This window comes from Vulpes lagopus, chromosome 3 (assembly GCF_018345385.1).
Source record: "Vulpes lagopus strain Blue_001 chromosome 3, ASM1834538v1, whole genome shotgun sequence".
NCBI classification, from domain to species: domain Eukaryota; kingdom Metazoa; phylum Chordata; class Mammalia; order Carnivora; family Canidae; genus Vulpes; species Vulpes lagopus.
The window spans coordinates 94,373,121-94,392,667 of NC_054826.1; the positions used below are offsets into that span (position 1 = coordinate 94,373,121).

General features: G+C 35.9%; 1 protein-coding gene across 12 annotated transcripts in view; it reads right to left on the reverse strand.

The window, feature by feature from the left end:
• Positions 1–19,547, reverse strand: part of GTF2I (general transcription factor IIi) — an 84,980-nt gene that overhangs the window by 44,554 nt on the left and 20,879 nt on the right. For 2 of the 12 annotated variants that reach the window (XM_041747889.1, XM_041747887.1), the window contains exons 9-11: positions 10,034–10,090; positions 7,928–7,984; positions 5,927–5,989 (exon numbers count right to left, since the gene is read on the reverse strand). In XM_041747889.1, coding sequence (XP_041603823.1) covers positions 5,927–5,989; positions 7,928–7,984; positions 10,034–10,090 — 177 coding nt within the window. Of the gene's footprint in view, positions 1–5,926; positions 5,990–7,927; positions 7,985–10,033; positions 10,094–19,547 lie in introns of all 12 variants that reach the window. The other 10 variants (XM_041747888.1, XM_041747886.1, XM_041747893.1 and 7 more) reach the window with 5 other exon arrangements.

Below are 19,547 nucleotides of genomic sequence, written 5' to 3' on the forward strand. Positions count from 1 at the left end.
GAAAACATAAGTGTCATTAATATGTTTGCCCTTCGATTCTGAAAATGTACTGGAAAAAAAAAAAACAAAAACCAACCCCATTTTTTTCAATTTCCAGATTTTTAGAAGCAGACGAGTATTTTCATGCTAGTTTGCATAAAGTAAAATGAAAGACACTCGGTTCACCTATGAATAGTGTCAAACCGCTTTGTTTTATCTTAAGTAATCTCTACCCTCAACGTGGGGCTCGAACTCATGACTCTGAGATCAAGAGTGGCATGTTCTGCTGGCTCAGCCAGCCAGGCGCCCCCATGTCAAAGCATTTTAAACTCTTGATGTTAACGTTTCTTTACAAACATTAAGCAATGACATTAAAAGCAAAAATACTTTCTCTGTAGGGTAAATGTAGCCTACTTCTATAGGTCATTTAAACTGATTGTTAACTGAATTACATAAAATGAAAACTAAAAGTATAAAATTAAGACGACAAGAGAGCTGGAGGGTGGTAATGAAGAATCCCAGCAATCTATTATATTAATCTCCACTATAAGCTCTTTGAAACTGAGGCCCAGGGGCAAGGGCAAAACAGCTTTTCTTTAGTGTCAAGACCTCTTTGATCAGTCCAGTTTTACTTTACAACATAAAGGATTTAATAGGATACACAAATTTTATAAAAGTAACCTCATTAACTATAAACAGAAATAAAGAACAAAGACAAATCTAGGAGAGTGTTTTCAAATAAGACAAGCAATTGAACAGACCATAATATATTAAAGAGTGGTATTCCATTTCTCTCCAGCGACAAGTATGTTTAATCTATAAATGTGAACAAATACAAAGAGATAAATTTAATTACTTGTGGTAAAAAAAAAAATTACACCACACATTCTAGTAAAAGACTAAGCCATTTCATATATTTACTAATCAATCTTTGGACGTTTTAAATCACGTGAAACGTGGAATGAAATCAAAGTAACAGCTACAAGCCTGACCATATCTTCCATAGCCTTTTCCACTTTTTTCTGCAAAAAACGAATTTCTTTTGAGAAAGTACAAGCAAATGTTATTTTAACTTCAAAATCCTTTCCACAAAGGATAAAAATTACGTACTTCTCTGTAGCAAAAATATCAAATAAAGCTCTAAGCATTTGCCTCTTTTGACAATCAAGTCTGGCAGATAGAACACTGTCATTCTAATTATCATGGCATTTCCACATTAGAAACAACCCACTTTTGTGTTAAAAGATGCGTATTTCAGGAGGCTTCGAATTCAACCCCAAACTAAAAATGTTTACATCATCAATGCTAAAAGCTGGTAAGATAAATTTCAAAATATTTTAATGTGCAGAAGTTGTTATGCGGGAATAGAGAAGTATTATGCTGCCAGTACTAACACAAGCACCTACCACACCTTGAAAAAAAAGGCAACTACTGTCCTTAACTCAAAATGTGTATTTAGAAAAGCTCATTCCCCTTTCTGCAACATATTTACAAATATACCTACAGGACAGCACAGACTTCAGAGCTTAAATTTATTATGGCATCCTTAACGCTGAATGCATTAATGAAATATGAAACAAATCTGCTACTTTTATTTGCAACACAATCCAATGGTGATGCTTCCACCATACAATCTGACATCTATTTTTTAAAGATCAAACTAAGGGATCCCTGGGTGGCACAGCAGTTTGGCACCTGCCTTTGGCCCAGGGCGCAATCCTGGAGACCCAGGATCGAATCCCACATCAGGCTCCCGGTGCATGGAGCCTGCTTCTCCCTCTGCCTATGTCTCTGCCTCTCTCTCTCTCTCTCTCTGTGACTATCATAAAGAAATAAAAATAAATAAAAATAAAAATAAAGATCAAACTAACAAACTAGATACCATATTCCTCTTGAAATTATGCAGAGCCATGAATTACCCTACGCATTTTAAAATTAATGGATGGCAGTTTTCATCCATGGATCTAGGTCCCAACTCCTTTAAAACTCTAATTTTTACAGAAACAATAGGAAACTCATTATATAAAAAAATTTTAAAAAAGGAAACTCATTATATGATTCTTAAGCAGCTATATAATTCAAAACACAAAAAATTTCAAATACTATAACGTACTTAACCATCCAGATCCTATGAACATGCTGATGTTTCCAAGATAAGCACAATAATTAAACAGTGACGAACAGCAAAGCCTACTGGCTCTATTTTCAGAACAGACAATTCACCTACTTTTATCTCCAATGCCTCCATCCTGCTCTAAAACATCTGGCCTCTGGCCCTGGGCAGCCGAACACAACAGCTTCTAAGGCCGGTGTTCTTGCTCTGCTCCAGTCTACTCAGTCTTTCACAAAGCAGCCTTGTTTCCTCAAAGGGAGGAACAGAACTGTTGCTCCTCTTGATCAAATACCTCTAGCAGACTTGCCTATCCTGTTCCTTCCTAAATCCTAATCACCATGTGCAATCCCAGGCACATACAAGGTGCTGGTTATTTGCACAATGATTAAACGAATACTTGCATAGCGTAGTCCTTAATTATAAGCAGCAGCCAAATATTTATGAAAATCCTACTCATGAGCGTCACAAAAAAAGTATTCCAATGGAGGATGACAAGTCATCCAGCTATTGAAGCTCTAACACAGTGTTTTCCAATAACAGTCCATGTGCCTGCTACATGTAGAACCGCACTGCTGTGTTGAAGTATTTGTGTATGTTTCCATGGACAGGGAGAAAGAAAATTAATATTTCAAACACAGCTTTACTTCAGAAAATGAAGGATTTGTTTCTAAATGAGTCTCCTTACAATCAACTTAAAGGAAAACCTTGAGTGAAGAAATGAACAGGAGGTTTGCCACAGCACAATGGACATGTATGAGAGGCTCAGGTTTGGGAACCAGTGCCCTAACAGAGAAGCGTGCATGATGGGAGCCTCTTCTGAAGCACAAAACACTCCTGTATTACCATGCCCATGACAGCGAGAGCAAACGGTTCTAAATAAGATTCCCTCGGGATGCCTGGGTGGCTCTGCAGTTGAGTGTCTGTCTTTGGCTCAGGGCGTGATTCCCCGGGTCCGGGATGGAGTTCCACATTGGGCTCCCTGTGAGGAGCCTCCTTCTCTCTCTGCCTATGTCTCTGCCTCTCTCTCTGTATCTCTCATGAATAAATAAATAAAATCTTAAATAAATAAATAAGATTCCCTATGCATGTATTAAAGACCTATCAGCAATCCAATTTTACTTCCAAATGCAGGCATGATGTTTACTAAATTAAGGCAAGCCTCTTATTCCAAAGGCAATTTTCCAAACCTAAGTCACATACAAGGGGAATGTGTACCACTGGCTCTAAGGACAAATGCATCACCACAGATGGAAGAGCACAACTCCAAGCACACCACCAGCAATGGTAAGGACTACGATCCTAAATAATGTGTCTTCAGTGATGCCAAATTAACCTCTTTGCAGCTCCATATGATTTCAAATGCAGAGATCAACAATAAAGTGCTGTGGAAAAGTCTAACAAACTTACTTGATGACAAGTTTTTTTGTTTTTCTTTTCTATAAACTATTTGGGAAATATAGAAAGATACAAAAATAAAAGTCATCCCAAGCAAGTAGGATTACGTTCATGTATCTTCTTTTAAGCACAGCATTTTCTTAAACAAAACTGGTATCATTCTCTAGAGATAATTTTCCTTTTAAATGTACTTCATTCATGAAACACAGGAATTTTTCAACCTCAAAACTTCTTATAGCAGTAATCTTTTTATAAGTCACTGTCTTAAAACGAAACCAAACAAAAAAACATCCCTCTTGTTCAATGCTTGTATATTTTTTGTATTAGGAGGCTTTACCACATTTTCTTTTTCCATCAATATCTTAACTAGTCATATAATGATTAAAAATCATCAATTTAAATTAAGGTTGATATTGACCATGTGTGTGAAAGTATATGCTGTGGAGGATGACAGCCTGAAAGGCAATTACTTTGCAAAAACCTGGCATTTCACTGGTCTTCTGACCATAAAGAAATTCTACTACTTGTGGATAAATTAGAATGGGTAAAGCAAACTTCTGGCACTGTCTCAAATTCAGAGAGACAGGATTTATCATTCCCCTTCAAAGAGTTAAAACTGAAAAGACTGACACTTCAGGCTCAAGATCCATTCATTTCATGATTATCTTTAAAGGTCTTGTGCTATAAATGTCAAGTATTTATTTTCTAAGCAATTTTAAGTTTTTTTTTTTTTTTCTTCAATTTTAAGTTTTTACCTGCTTTAAGTATTCCTAAATCTACTAGGTTACTAGTCCTACTTAAAAGTTTTATTCTAGGGGCACCTGGGTGGATCAATGGGGTCAGGTGTCCCTCTTGGTTCCAGCTCAGTTCATGATCTCAGGGTCAAGAGATTGAGTTTTAGATCAGGCTCGCGCTGAGTAGAGAAGCCTGCTTAAGATTTTCTCTCTCTCCCTCTGCCCCTTCTCATCCTGTCATAAAAAAGTTTTATTCTAATAATTTTATTAATCATCTATTTTTCCTATCTCTGCAGAAAGGACAAAGTTCTGAGTGTATATAATATTTACATACTTTAAAAAAGTTCTTCTCTCATAATTAATGAGGCTTCTAACTAACAGTTCTTAACAGTTAAATTCAAGTATATAATGCTGACTACAAACAATTCGAAATTGCTTTTAGGTTAGTGAAATTATATTAATGATTCAAGAAATGTATGTGTGATACTGAGATATTAAGACATGAAGTATGAAACAAATTCTCATGAGAATCATCAACATATTTCAGAAGCAATGAAGACAAACATTTTGAGTAGTATGAAACAGCAAAACATGATAAATAACCAAATAACAAAGGAGACAGGTTATAAAAAGAGAGAGAGAGATCAAATTAAAAAAGGTTAGGCTGCAGGAAAAAAACAAAAAACAAAACAAACCTCAAAACCCTGAATCACTAAGATGTGTGGTTGAAGGGAAGAATTCTATGGAAATGTGATATATGTGTATTTTAAATGATCATTATAATGTATGCTAAAAATATCTATATATTTTTGCAAAACTAAATATATACATACACATGTATTTATACACAATAAACTGGTATCTACCCGAGTTTAGGGATTTTAGAACAGAGCAGGATTGGTAAACAAAACTTTACATAGTACAATTTATTGTAATGTTTCAATATTTTACTCTAAGAAAGTACTACTAGTGGAGGGGAAGAGAGGAGAGATGGGTGGGGGCATTTTAGAGGAGTAGCATAAGCCGTTAATTGAAAAGGAAAAATATCAACATGCATTTAGGAATTATTAAACATGAGAAATGATACTATTAATAATTTTCTATTAGCTTAATTTATTCATAATCCTGGCCTATCTGCATTCATGCAGTACCTTGGAAGACAAAACTAGGTTTGAAGCCACTGTCACTAAAGATGTTACTTGAGCATCTATTCATCTATTCATCGCTACTGCTTCAATAATCATTTTTAAAGACAGATTCTCCATCAGCCTTTAATAGTGTTCTAGGGGCAAATGTGAAGAACGAGGAAGGAACTCTCCACACTTTCCCTTCCAGCTCATGGAGGTACAAATTAGCTCTCTTCTGTTGCAACCCAAGCACAGGTTCTAAACTGTTTTTGTGGGCATCATGTTTGGTCATTGATTTCATGTGTTTACTTTTGATTCCCAGTGACAGTGAAGGACAGCTCGGTCAACTTGCGGGCCGCTGCCTGTGCTCACACCCTGCCTGGTTGTCTAGAGCTCCCAAAGCACTGGCTGCGCTGCTGGGAAGCGGGCTGCCTCGGTCACACATACACATATATGCATCAGTTCTTCTCACAAGTTTCCGTTAAGAATGAATGGAATGTATACTCGGCAATGTGAATGTGACAAAGGGTTTTATGACCAGAAGTCCACTTTTGGAATCCAGGCTTCCGGGAACTAACCTTCGATAGTCACCTCAACTTCGGGGTCCTCACTTGTTTCTGAAGGGACATGCTGAGTAGAATCTTGAAAAAAATAAAATTCTAAAATGACATTCGTTATACAGCACTTTCTGTAAGTTCCAACATTTCACTGATTCACTGTTACTCCAAAAGCAGCCTACAAGAAAATTGTTACTGGCATTTGAATTCAGCTCATAGTTGTTAGGTTAGAACATCTGACCCTTTTCATGGCAAACAGATGAGGGAAAACAGAAAGAAAACCTCTGGACAGCTACTTGATAATACCAAGCTACTTGCAGTAAGCATTAACGGACTCAAAAACCTCCGAGTTTACAGGAAGGAGATTATAATGCCATCACTATTGTTTTCTTGCTGAAACTAGAAAATGCTAGGACAGACTCGAGGCTTTCTCTCTTGTTTACTATTTCCCCTCTCCTTTCAGAGATCCTAGGAGTGGTTTACAGCATTAAATAAAACCACAATCCATTTTTTGATCTGGGGACCTTCATATCAAGATAATGGCTGGGACAGAAGCAAAGAGGACTCAATCCCCTAACATGATATGCAGCAGACTCGTAAAACATAAGATCTTTTGTTTCTTTTTGTACTACTACACAAAACAAATGTACATGAGAATGTTAGTGCTAGAAAGCTCAGCTAGAGAGTATCCTTGTCAACTCTCTTTTCATTTTGCAAAGGTTGAGAGATTAATTGATTTGCCAAAGATTATGTTCACTTGTTAGTAAAAGAATAAAGACCAGAACCCAGGTCCAACTCAACTCTGTTCATACTGAAATGGGACAATAAAAATCTCAAACATCAAGTATTTCAAAGCCTAGAATATGGACTATGGAGCAATGCAGACTGCCTGAAGAAGCCCTGTGCCAGTTGTGGCCTGCACATAGATAGCTCACTGTTGCACATAGACCACCTATCTAAAACAAATGTTACAGAGGAAACCATCTAATTACCTCCTGACAGTAAAACATTAAAAAAAATAATAATAATCCACACAATTTTCTATAAAAAGATCTCAAAAAGAAATGTAAAATATTGTTGAAAATGAGCATCTTGATATTTTTGCAAGATATGTACTTCAGTTAGAAACCTAATTCTAAAATCGAATTTGGAAAACTTAGCCGACATTTCAGGGACCTTAAGACCTCCCTATCCTCAAAATAGGGTAGAAATCAAATTAATGATTTTTAAAAGTTAAATAAAAAAGCAAATATAAGGAATAAAAATATTCTCGAAAAGACTCCTTTTCTATTCGGGCAGGGGGGGAGGGGAGGTAGGCACAACATGACCAGTTTTTGAGAGAAATCAAAATTCTAAAACAAGATTCAGGTACCTTACACCAGTCATTTTCCTTGGGAAAAATCTACAAGAATTCTTCTGGAATTATGTAAACTGCTGAGAAATAGGAAGCCATTTGGCTCAATAATAGTTTCACTTAGGATCTGGAGAATTGAAGGAGCCATACCACAGTTAAATATTTCCTTGACGCCACAATTGAAGGAGGATTGGCTGAGAAACAGAGAAAGGAGTGCCAAAGGGTATAAAAATAAACAGAGAGAAAATCCCTCCTTTATTAATCTTACGTGGAAACACTACTTTAAAAATAAAAGGTACCGTTACGTAATATTTTTAAGAATGAAATATGAACAGAAACCAGTCATATTTTTCGGTCTAAAATATTGAAGCCAATCTTTAACAGATCTGCAATAAGGCACAAGATGATCAGGAAAAAAGCGCAGCATTTGGCATCATGAAGAGTTTTACTTACCACTTCTGTTTTCATCCCCATATGCTTTATTACTCAATACAGTTATATATGTATATTACACCTTAGGACTAAAAAAATAAACCTGTTGGCTAAGAAGGCATACCAAAACAATCAACTTTTTAGTTTCAAATAAGGTGTTTGAAGGGCAATATTCTCTATAATAGAGAACAAACATAATATGATTACTGCAAATTAAAAATCCCTTTATTTCTAACCTTCTGCTGGTACTTCCATTTCTGTTCCTTCATTGCCTTCTGAAGAATGATGGCTCCCTAAAGAGAAAATAAACCACATATACTAAACCAGTAAAAACTTACATTGAAAGAAGAGAAACTAGGCAACAGTGCAAATAATTTAACACTTAACCATACAACATATACAAACTGATTAACTCTTCTGCAGTTAATTCCAACAATGCGATCTAATTCAGAAAAACACATAAAACTTCTATTTGAAAGCACAAGAAATTATTTTAAAATGTAAACAGATAAAGAAACCTAAGTAGGTTTGGGGATTTAATATTACTACTGTTAACTATACAATATAATTACTGATAGATGTTGGAATTTGAGATACAGAACAATTATGGTTCAAGGTACCATGCTCATCTGTCAATGACGCACACACAAAAACACAAATCAGAGTAAATTCTATCTTTGCTCACAGACTCTATTAAAAGTCTACACAAACAAGTTCAGGTTTTGCTGTGAAATGTTTCCTGCTTTCCATTTTTACAATGGCGGAAGCTATGGAAACGCAATCCCCATTATTTAATCAAAGTTGTACTAAAAGGAAACTCGTAAGTTAAAATTTAAGATACTACCTTTAGTCTCAAAAGCATTTTAATTCAGGTAATATAATCTGCCTGCTTCTAAAAACTGGAACATAAAGCAATGTATCAGGTTAGGCAGTCACAAGGTAAACAGGCTCATCCTACTAGTGCAGAAGTTTTACTCATAAATAGGAAAGAAGTAATCTACAACATTAGAGAGCCACTTAGGATTAATTGCCCAAACTGCCCCAGAATATCATCCTCTGTCCTTAAATGTCTGAGCTACTAGCATGGAAAAAGCTGAAAATCACTGCCTTCAGGTATCAATAAACTATATTACATAGGAGTAAGAATAAATCAGATAGGGGAAGTAAAATGCAATCCATTTTGTCATCCACTAACAACTGAACTCAGAGCTATGCTAAACATGTGACCCCTAGACATAGGTTTAAACATAAGTATTTATTTTGATCTTTAAAGAGCATCGATTACAGTTTCAAAAACTGCCATTCAGTGTCTAGTACCTTTTAACTTAAATGCCATACTAAGGTCAAATACTTTTGGTTTTTAAAGGTCTAGTTTTATGATGCCATGATTATCTTGGGATTCTCTTCCATAACTCCATATTATAAAAACTCACCTGAGCTCAAAACACTAGGTAAATCTATAAATCTAGAGACATGAATTATTCTTTAATTAACTCTTAAAGTATACTTTCTCAACACATAGTGCCCCACCCCCAGCCTTTAATGTTAAAATCCGAATTCATGGAGCACTGGCTTCTTTGACTGTAAAGTCAAAGAAAACAAAGATGTGAGGTCAAAGGAATGAGAGATAACGGAGCAGAGAATAGTATTTAACAAAGGAAGGGTGGGTAAAGGAACAAGTTAAGCACACTGTTCCACCCTAATATTACACAAGTGTCTGTCAACAAAGATGCTGTGTCCTTTCTGTTCTTTTTTAAATCTGAAATAAGCAATTACATTTATAGTCAAAGTAAAACTAAAAACTTAAAAAAAAAAAAAAAAAAAAAAAGGATCCTACTTGACCAAAGCCAGAATACACAGAAGTAAAAGCCATCACATAGCCTATGATCCTCAAGTCAGGGCACACTATACAAAAATTCCCAGAAAAGTATTCAATTAATAAACTTAGGGATTTATTTACAAGTGGTATTTCACAAATCTTTCTAAAAACTAAGTATCAACATGACCTTCTCGATATTTACATTACTAACTATACAACAAAAACCTTATTTCTGACTATTCTGATATAAGGTATAAATGTGTACTTTACCTTAAATATGAAAGTGTGTCATGTACCCATTTCGAGATTCATTACTAGATTCACAAAAGGGAAAATTGGTTTTGAAAAATTGTTGCTTGTGAAGTTCATTTATGTTTAAAAAAAAAAGGCCAATACATTTTCTTTTTCCTTTTCCATTTAGAAAAGTAACAGTACAGATATTAATACTAAAACACAGTCTGTCCAATATAAAGAACATCACATCACAACAGTACGTGGGAAAACGGAAGTGAAAACATTATACCTTGTAAAGACTTCGAAAGGGGGAGTTTGTCATCAACATCATCATTTTCGGAAGGGCCTGCTTTGGAATACAAAGATAATACTTCAAAAGTAATCCCAAAACTGTATTTTGGGTCACCTCAGTCAACAAATTGGACAAGAGAGATGGAATAATACAGCCTTTTCACGAACAAAAAAAGAAAAAAAAAGGCAAAATGGAAAAAAAATGACAAAATGAGTGGCATCAACTCATGGTCTTACTGAATGGAAAAGGTGTCCTCAGATAAGTTCATATGTAGACAGTCCAGAGACATTTTGAAAATGACCAGACATATGGATTGAATGGGAATGGCACGTCTGAAACAGTAGACATGGGTTCCACACAGAAGTTTGGTTCCTAACAGCAAACTGCAACTTTCACTTTACACAGATGGTAAATGGAGATTTATCACACGAAGTGTATTGCTTCCTTCCTTTACAAATATTTGCTTCATCTTTTGTCATGCTGAAGAAAACTGCAGAATCAAATTGCTACACCTTCCTTAACGCTCTAAAATCATGTAATTAAACTATCAGTAAGCCTAAATCTCCACTGAAACAGAAACAGGACAAATTAAGAGTTATTAATTCAGAATTCCCCCTTTCCTGCAGATTCACAGGATTCCTTAATAACCTAATTGTTCTTCCCAGTTATTAATACAGAAAGTATTCTGAATTAACTAAACCTCCACAGAAAACTATGAAGATTGTGACGTTACATGTAGTATCAAGCTTGTTAGTGATGAGGGTAATCAATCTAAAACAGAGAACAAAACACTGTGTTTTTAATGGCTACTTATAGAATGTTCCTGTACTCAAATGAATACAAACCACTTCACTGTCTCTGAATATTGGATAGTATCATTAAGACTTTTGAAAGGACAAAAAAAGAAAAAAAAAAGACTTTTGAAAGGTATCACATGAGAAATTTCACAAAGACGCAAACTACACATTATAAGCAAGGAACACATCATAGGAGAAATTAGTTTCAGAGAAGATGTACAAACTATATTCAGAATTTCAACTAAGAGCAAGATGCTGAATGAAAGAGACTTGAATTCAAACACCAGATTCATTGCTTCCTAGTCATGGGCTCGTGGGTAAACTATACACAGAAAATAAATGATAGCTAAGGGTGTTACTTGACTTTTAAGTATGGCTTTAGCTGCTTCTCCACTCTGGCTTTGTAGTATTCTTGATATTGTCCTGTTCTAATTTTGTAAAAATAAAGTCCTCTTTAACACAAAGTACATTTTTGTAGGATTTTCAACGTATAGGATTTCTATTTTAAATAACCTGTCTACTTCTGACTTCTAATTATACAAATTATATTATGTGCAGAGAATTTAAGGTTATCTGTCAACAAGTATAAAGTCAATTTTTTAAAAGATTTATTTATTTATTCATGAGAGACCTAGAGAGAGAGAGAGAGAGAGAGAGAAAAGCAAAGACATAGGTAGAGGGAGAAGCAGAACCCTTGCAGGGATCCTGATGCGGGACTCGATCCTGGATCCCAGGATCACACCCTGAGCCGAAGGCAGATGCCCAACTGCTGAGCCACCCAAGTGTCCCCTAAAGCCAATTTTTTTTTTTAATTTTTATTTATGATAGTCACAGAGAGAGAGAGAGAGAGAGGCAGAGACACAGGCAGAGGGAGAAGCAGGCTCTATGCACCGGGAGCCCGATGTGGGATTCGATCCCGGGTCTCCAGGATCGCGCCCTGGGCCAAAGGCAGGCGCCAAACCGCTGCGCCACCCAGGGATCCCTAAAGCCAATTTTTAAAAAAGATCCATGCTTTGTAAATTTATGTGCTGGGTGCAGAGTTCTAGATATGCATCAATTAGCTCATGCTTCTAAACTGTAGAATGCAAATATTGTACTTATCTATAAGTATTCAACAGCATGAGATGTTTTTGTTATTGACAGTCGTTTGTTAGAATCTCCCACATGACTAGAGACCAAATTTATCACAATTGTGTCAATTCTTTATTTCTATTTTAATTTCGAGGCTATACTTATACTGTAAGGTATATGCAAGGGTATATTTTTTGTGTGTGTGTATAGTATATATTAATGACCACTGTATCAACTTAGTTACTTATTAGTATATATAATATAGTGTAACTTTTTATACCTATTACTTTCTTCTTCTTTGGCCTCAAATTTATATTGTTAAACTTGATTTCTAGTGGTTAATATACGCCCAGTATACCTTCACAGATCACTACCCATTCAAACTACCTATGATGTTTACATTTAGCTATCTATGTTTTAACACATATATTTGGATTTTATTCATTCTAAGCACACTCAAAATGCTAGCCATGTCATTTCAGTCATGAAAATCAAACATTCCCAATGCTCGTATCTAAGGACCACTAACTATCCTAGGGGAACACTGACAAGTGCTCAGATATATGTTCGAGCCGATTTTAAAATGTCAGAAGTTTTGAAAGAAAACATAAATGTCCTATGTAGAATAATGATCAAATGAACTACAATATAATCATACAACATATTATCACAATAATACGATTAAACTTCTACGTGACAAAACAAGTAAATCTCAAAAACATACACTGCATGAGGGATGTACAAGAACATGTACATACCAACATATGTAGTACAATACCATTTGTCAAGCTTAAAAACTAATACCATATATAAAATGCATGTGCATGGAAATACACAGACACTTCTGTAGGAGCAGATATGCAATAAAAGCATAAAATCTTTATGGGTAACGGGGCACATGGGTGGCTCAGTCGATTAAGTGTCTGCCTCTTGATTTCAGCTCAGGTCAGGACCTCAGGGTCCCGAGATCTAGGATCACACTGCGCTGGCGTGGAGCCTGCTTAAGATTCTCTCTTTCCAGGACGCCTGGGTGGCCTGGGTGGCTCAGCAGTTGAGCCTCTGCCTTCACCTCAGGGCATGATCCTGGAGTCCTGGAATAGGGTCTGCCTCAGGCTCCCGGCAGGAACCTGCTTCTCCCTCTGCCTGTGTCTCTGCCCCTCTCTCTCTCTCTCTCTCATGAATAAATAAATAAAACCTAAAAAAAAAAAAAAAAAAAAAAAAATCTTTCTTTCCCTCTTCCTCTGCCCCTCACCTCCCCACCCAAACAAATGTTTATCAGTAAGGATGACCCTCAATTTCAAGAAACTAGTTAACTCGGAGGAATAGAAAAGAAAGTAGAAATTTCAGAGAGTCCAAGAAAAGGTGTCAATTACATATTTAACATGTTCTACTAAAAAAAAAAAAACATGTTCTACTGTGGTAGGGGGCGGGGGGAGATGACAAGAGAGTAAGATTCCATAAACCCGGGCAGATGTACAGTAGGTCTTTAGGTTTCAACATTTCACTTTAAAAGAAACCATTTTAGAAACACAAAACAGCACGTAGAAGTCACGTAGAAGTCACGTAGAAGTTTAATCGTATTATTGTGATAAATAAATGATCTGTAAGTACACCCAACAATATGTCTCACAAATTTTGTTTTATAAAAAGAAGCCTAGGGGTGCCTGGCTGGATATTGGAGCTACGAATTCAAGTCCCAAATTGGGTGGAGAGATTTTTTTTTTTTTTTTTTTTGGTGGAGAGATTACTTAAAAAAATAAATTAATACAATCTTATGGTTTTTAAAAAAAGAAGCCTCAAACAACAGTATACACAAAAAGATCCCATTTATGTGAAATACAAAACCAGACAAAACTAATGTAGGTTGCTACAGGTCAGGAAGTTACCACTGGAGGGGGGTTGCCTAGAAAGGAGCCCAAGGGAAGGAGCTAGTTTTAAGGATACTGACATCTAACAGCCCTTCAGAAAACACAAAAGGAGAAACAGATCTAGAGTCAGTTGGAGATTTCAAAACTGTTTAACAGAATAAGTAGACAGAAATAGCAGTAGGAACAGCAGACTTAAATAACAATCAATCAACCTTAACAAAGTTAAAATAACTGAAATTATACAAAGAATGTTCTCCAACCATAACAGAAATAGAGAATCAGTAATAGAAAGATACCTGAAAAGCCTACAAGTATGTGGAAATTAAAACTACCCACTTCTGCTATGATCCAGTAATCACACTACTGGGTATCTGCCCAAAAAACCAGAATAATACTAATTCAAAGGGATACAAATACTAATTCAAAGGGATACTACTGGGTATCTGCCCAAAAAACCAGAATAATACTAATTCAAAGGGATACATGCACTTTTGTGTTTATTGCAGCATTAGTTACATTAGCCAAATTATGGAAGCATCGTAGTTATCTATCGATAGATGAATGGAGAAAGAAAATGTGGAATATATAGAGAAAGGAGTACTAATCAGCCACAAAAATGAATGAAATCTTGCCATTTGCACTGACATGGATGGAGGTGGAAAGTATTATGCTAAGCAAAGTAAGTTGGTCAGAGAAAGATAAATACCCTATGATTTTACTGTTGTGTGGAATTTTAGAAACAAAACAAATGAGTAAAGGGAAAAAAATAACAGAGAAAGACAAAGCAAGAAAACAGACTCTTTAACTATAGAGATCACACTGACGGTTACCAAAAGGAGGTTGACCAGAAGGATGGTAGAAGCAGGAGAAGGGGATTAAAGAGCACACTTGTCGGAGATGAGCACTGGGTGTTGTCTGAAAGTGTTGAATCACTATACTGTAAACCAGAAATTAATATAATACTGTATGTTAACTATACTGGAATTAAAATAAAAATGTAATAAAAAAACTACACACCTCTACAGAAACCACAGGACAAAGAAAAAATCACAAGGAAATTCAGAAAATGTTTTGAATTGAAAGAAAACAAATACAAATAAAAGTTTGTGGAATACAGCTGAACTGATGCTTAAGAAATTTATGTCATCAAATGTTTATATTAGAAAAGATTTTAAATCAATGATTTAAGCTTTTATCTTAAGAAACATAAAATAAACACAAATTAAAATTAAAACAAGAAAAATAACAGAAAGAAACCTAAGAGCAAAAGTCACTGAAAGTAAAAGCTGGTCTGTGAGAAAAAGTATGTAAAAGCTCTAGAGCTGGACCAATGGTTCTCCACTGCTAGTGATTATATCCCCACTCCACAGGGAGAGTTTATGTCATAATTACAACATTTTTGATGGTCACAGCTAGGGAGATACTACTGCTATCTAGTGGGTAAAGGCTAGGAAAGCTACTAAACATTCTATAATTCATAGCATAAAAGAGATACCCACAACAATCAACTGCTTGATCAGAATATCAACATTGACAAGCTTGAGAAACTCTGAGCTACAGCAACCAAGAAAAAAAAATGATAGACACAAACTAAAAAACTAGAAATGAGAAGGGCATCACTATACATCTTGCAAATATTAAAATAAAAAAAGAACATTTGGCAAAATAGATTCCCTAAGAGACACAAACTGCCAAAGCACAATCAAGAAGTATGTGACCTGAACAGCCCTACAACTATTAAAAGAAATCTAAAAATGAAAAAACAGACCAAGTTTAAAAACCTTCCATTGGGGAGCCTGGGTGGCTCAGCTGGTTAAGTGTCTGCCTTCAGTTTGGGTCATGATCCCAGAGTCCTGGGATCCAGCCCTGCATCAGGTTCCCTGCTCAGTGGGGAGTCTGCTTCTCTCTCTGCTGTTCCCTCTGCTTGTGCTCTCACTCTCTTTCAAATAAATGGATAAAATCTTAACAAATAAAAAATAAAAACCTGGGGGATCCCTGGGTGGCTCAGCGGTTTGGCGCCTGCCTTCAGCCTGGGGCGTGATTCTGGAGTCCCAGAATCAAGTATCACATCGGGCTCCATGCATGGAGCCCGCTTCTCCCTCTGCTTTTGTCTCTGCCCCCTCTCTCTCTGTGTGTCTCTCATGAATAAATAAATAAAATCTTAAAAAAAAAAAAAAAAAAAAAAAAACCTTTCATTATGGAAACCAAAAGCCCTAGGTGGCTTCACTGGCAAATTTCACCACACGCTTAAGAACAGAATAGTACCTATTCTCAAAAACACTGTTCCAGGGCAGCCCCGGGGGCGCAGCGGTTTGGCGCTGCCTGCAGCCTGGGCTGTGATCCTGGGGACCCGGGGAACGAGTCCCACATCGAGCTCCCTGCGTGGCGCCTGCTTCTCCCTCTGCCTGTATCTCTGCCTCTCTCTCTCTGTGTCTATGAATAAATAAATAAAATCTTAAAAAAAAAAAAAAAAAAAACCACTGTTCCAGTATATCACTTCCCAATTCATTTTGCTGAGGTCAACATTACCAAAACCAAATACAAGGACATTTGTAAGAAGTTTTCTGACTAGTATCCCTTAAGAACAATCAATAATACATAAAAAGAATATATTATGGGATGCCTGGGTGGCCCGGCGGTTGAGTGTCTGCCCTTGACTCAGGGCGTGATCCTGGGAGTCTGGGGATCGTGATCCTGGGAGTCTAGGGATCGAGTCACACATCCGGCTCCCAGCATGGAGCCTGCTTCTCCCTCTGCCTGTGTCTCTGCTTCTCTCTCTCTGTGTCTCTCATGAATAAATAAATAAAAATCTTTAAAAAAAAAAAAAAAAAGAATACATTATAACCAAGAAGGGTTTATTATCCCAGTAATACCTGTCTGGTTTAACATCTGAAAATTAGTATTAATCACCATTTTAACAGACTAAACAAGAAAAATCCGTATAATCATCTCAAGAGATACAGAAAAGACCTACGAATTCAACATCCAATCACTATAAGCACTCTTCCCACTCGGAATACTAGAACTTCCTCAAACTGATGAAGGGCATCTACCAAACACTCACAGCTATTATACTCAAAGATGTCCTTCTAAAACTGTTAAGACATAAGGATGTCTACTCTCACTACTCCTGTTCAAAACAACACCAGGGGTCCCAGATTGTGCAATTAACCCAAGGAAAGGAAATGGAAGGAATGACATTGTCTACTTAGAAAATACCAAAGATTTCACCAACAAGTTGCTTCAACTACTAAGTGAATTTAAACCAAGACACAAGATACAAGGTCAGTTGTAGTTCTATGTATTGGCTATAGCTGGAAGCTGAAATGTATCAGAATAATACCATTTACAGTAACACCAAAAAACATTAAATACATATAAATCTTACAAAATGGGCACTACAGGATCTTTCTCTGAAAACAAAGCTCGGATAAAAAAAATCTAGGAAAAGCTAAATAGGTAAGAGATATAAACCATGCTCATGAATTAAAAGATTGGGTATTAAGATACTTAGTTCAAATCAGCTATATAGATTCAGCATAATCTCTATCAATATTCCCACAGTTTTTGAACAAATCACCAAGCCTATTTTTATAATTTATATGAAAAGATAAAGGAGCTAAAATAGACAAAATAATTTTTATAAAGAACAATTCTGTAGGACTGCCACAATCTGATTTCAGGACTTACTATATGCTATAGCACTCAACACAGGTTAATATAAGGTTTATAAAAGGACACACGGAAATCAAGGTAATGCAATGGAAAAGAGCAGTCTTTTCAACAAATGCTACTAGAAAATTTGGATATCCATCTGCTTAAGTTTGAACTAAATATTTGCCACGCCATGCAAAAATAAGGCCTAAATTGATCGAAGACCTAAACGTAAAACCACAAAATTTTTGTAAAACAAGATACACATTGTCTAGCTCCTACCTTCTCCAATTGGACCTAAGATAATATCATTTCAAACAATCTTTGCTCTACAAACATCTGATCTCCAACCCTTATTTCTCAAGCATCACCTTAAATTACTCAACGAACAAACTCAAAAGGGAACAAAAAAGCTTCTATACTCATGGCTGAGAATGACAACCCTAAACAGACAATACCAAAGATGAAGACAGACTTTTTATTTTAAAAATAATGTGTTAAGAAAAAAAAGACTAGGGTAGCCCCAGTGGCTCAGCGGTTTAGCGCCTGCCTTCAGCCCAGGGCATGATCCTGGAGACCCAGGATCGAGTCTCACATCAGGCTCCCTGCATGAAGCCTGCTTGTGTCTCTGCCTCTCTCTCTCTCTCTCTCTCTCTCTCTCTGTAGTCCCACATCAGCTCCCTGCATGGAACCTGCTTGTGTCTCTGCCTCTCTCTCTCTCTCTCTCTCTCTCTCTTAGTCCCACATCAGCTCCCTGCATGGAGCCTGCTTGTGTCTCTGCCTCTCTCTCTCTCTGTGTGTCTGTCATGAATAAATAAATAAAATCTTTAAAAAAAAAAAAAAGAAAAAGAAAAAAAGACTATTTTATCAACTAGTATTTATTAAATTTATGCACGTGTATTAGGTACCAAAAGCTACTTTTATAAAGGCTAATTTTTTTCCATAATTTTAACTCTTTACTTAAAACTCCACAGAATTGTCTCAACCTTTTACCCATGTGATTACTAACATCACAAGCCATAAAATGTTCAAAACTGGCAGATAAAAATAATAAAATTCACTATGAAACACTTTAATATATGTATACAGTTATTCATATTACAAATAAGAATAAATTTATTCATAAAACATTCACAATGCTCTAGAACTAATAAGGGCTTATCTTTTTAAATGAGTTACCACTATTAAGCAAATCACAACAAAAATGAGGTCTCGTAAGACACTCACTAAAATGGCTAAAAAGAAGACTGACAGGACAAGTGTTGGCAAGGATGTGGAACAACCAGGAACTACTTATGCACTGCCGGTGGAAATGTAAAATAGTACAAGCACCGTGCAAAACAGTTTGGTGGTTTCTTACAAAATTAAATACCTACCATATGTCCCAGCTATTCCATTTCTAGGAATCTACTCAAGAGAAATGAAGGTATATTTCCATACAACAATTTGCACACAAAAGTTCACAGCAACTTTGGTTTTAATAGCCCCCCAAACTAGAGACAATCAAAATATCCAACAATATAAAAAGGAATAAACAAATTGTAGTATACAGCCAAGCAATGGAATAATACTCGGTAATAAAATGGAATTAGCTATGGATATATGCAACACTGTGGATGAATTTCAAAACAATTATGTGGAATGAAAGAAGTCACAACCCATTCCAAGAAAATAGTACATACATCATAATGATTCTACTTATAGAAATTTCAAGAAAAATGGAAACTCGTGTCAAATGAGAGAAAACAGATCAGTGGTTGGCTGGAGAGGGCAGCGAATTGCAACAGAATACAAAGAACCTTGGGGGTTATGGAAATGTCATTATCCTCACTGCAGTGAAGATAACTTTACAGGTATATAGAGACAACCAAACTAATCAGATTTTATACATTAACATTTTTATGTATTTTGTACATCTATAAAAATTAAATGAGCTATAAAGTATAGAAAATGTTCTTCAAAACTAAAATCTGACAATGGATAAGAGCAAACTGCACTGTTAAACTACAACTTTTAATACCTCCCTAATAAGCAAGTAAAAAAATAGAACAAAGTGATAAATTAATAGCTAAAAATTTATTATCTTACCTTTTATAGATTTTTAAGATAATGATAATGCTT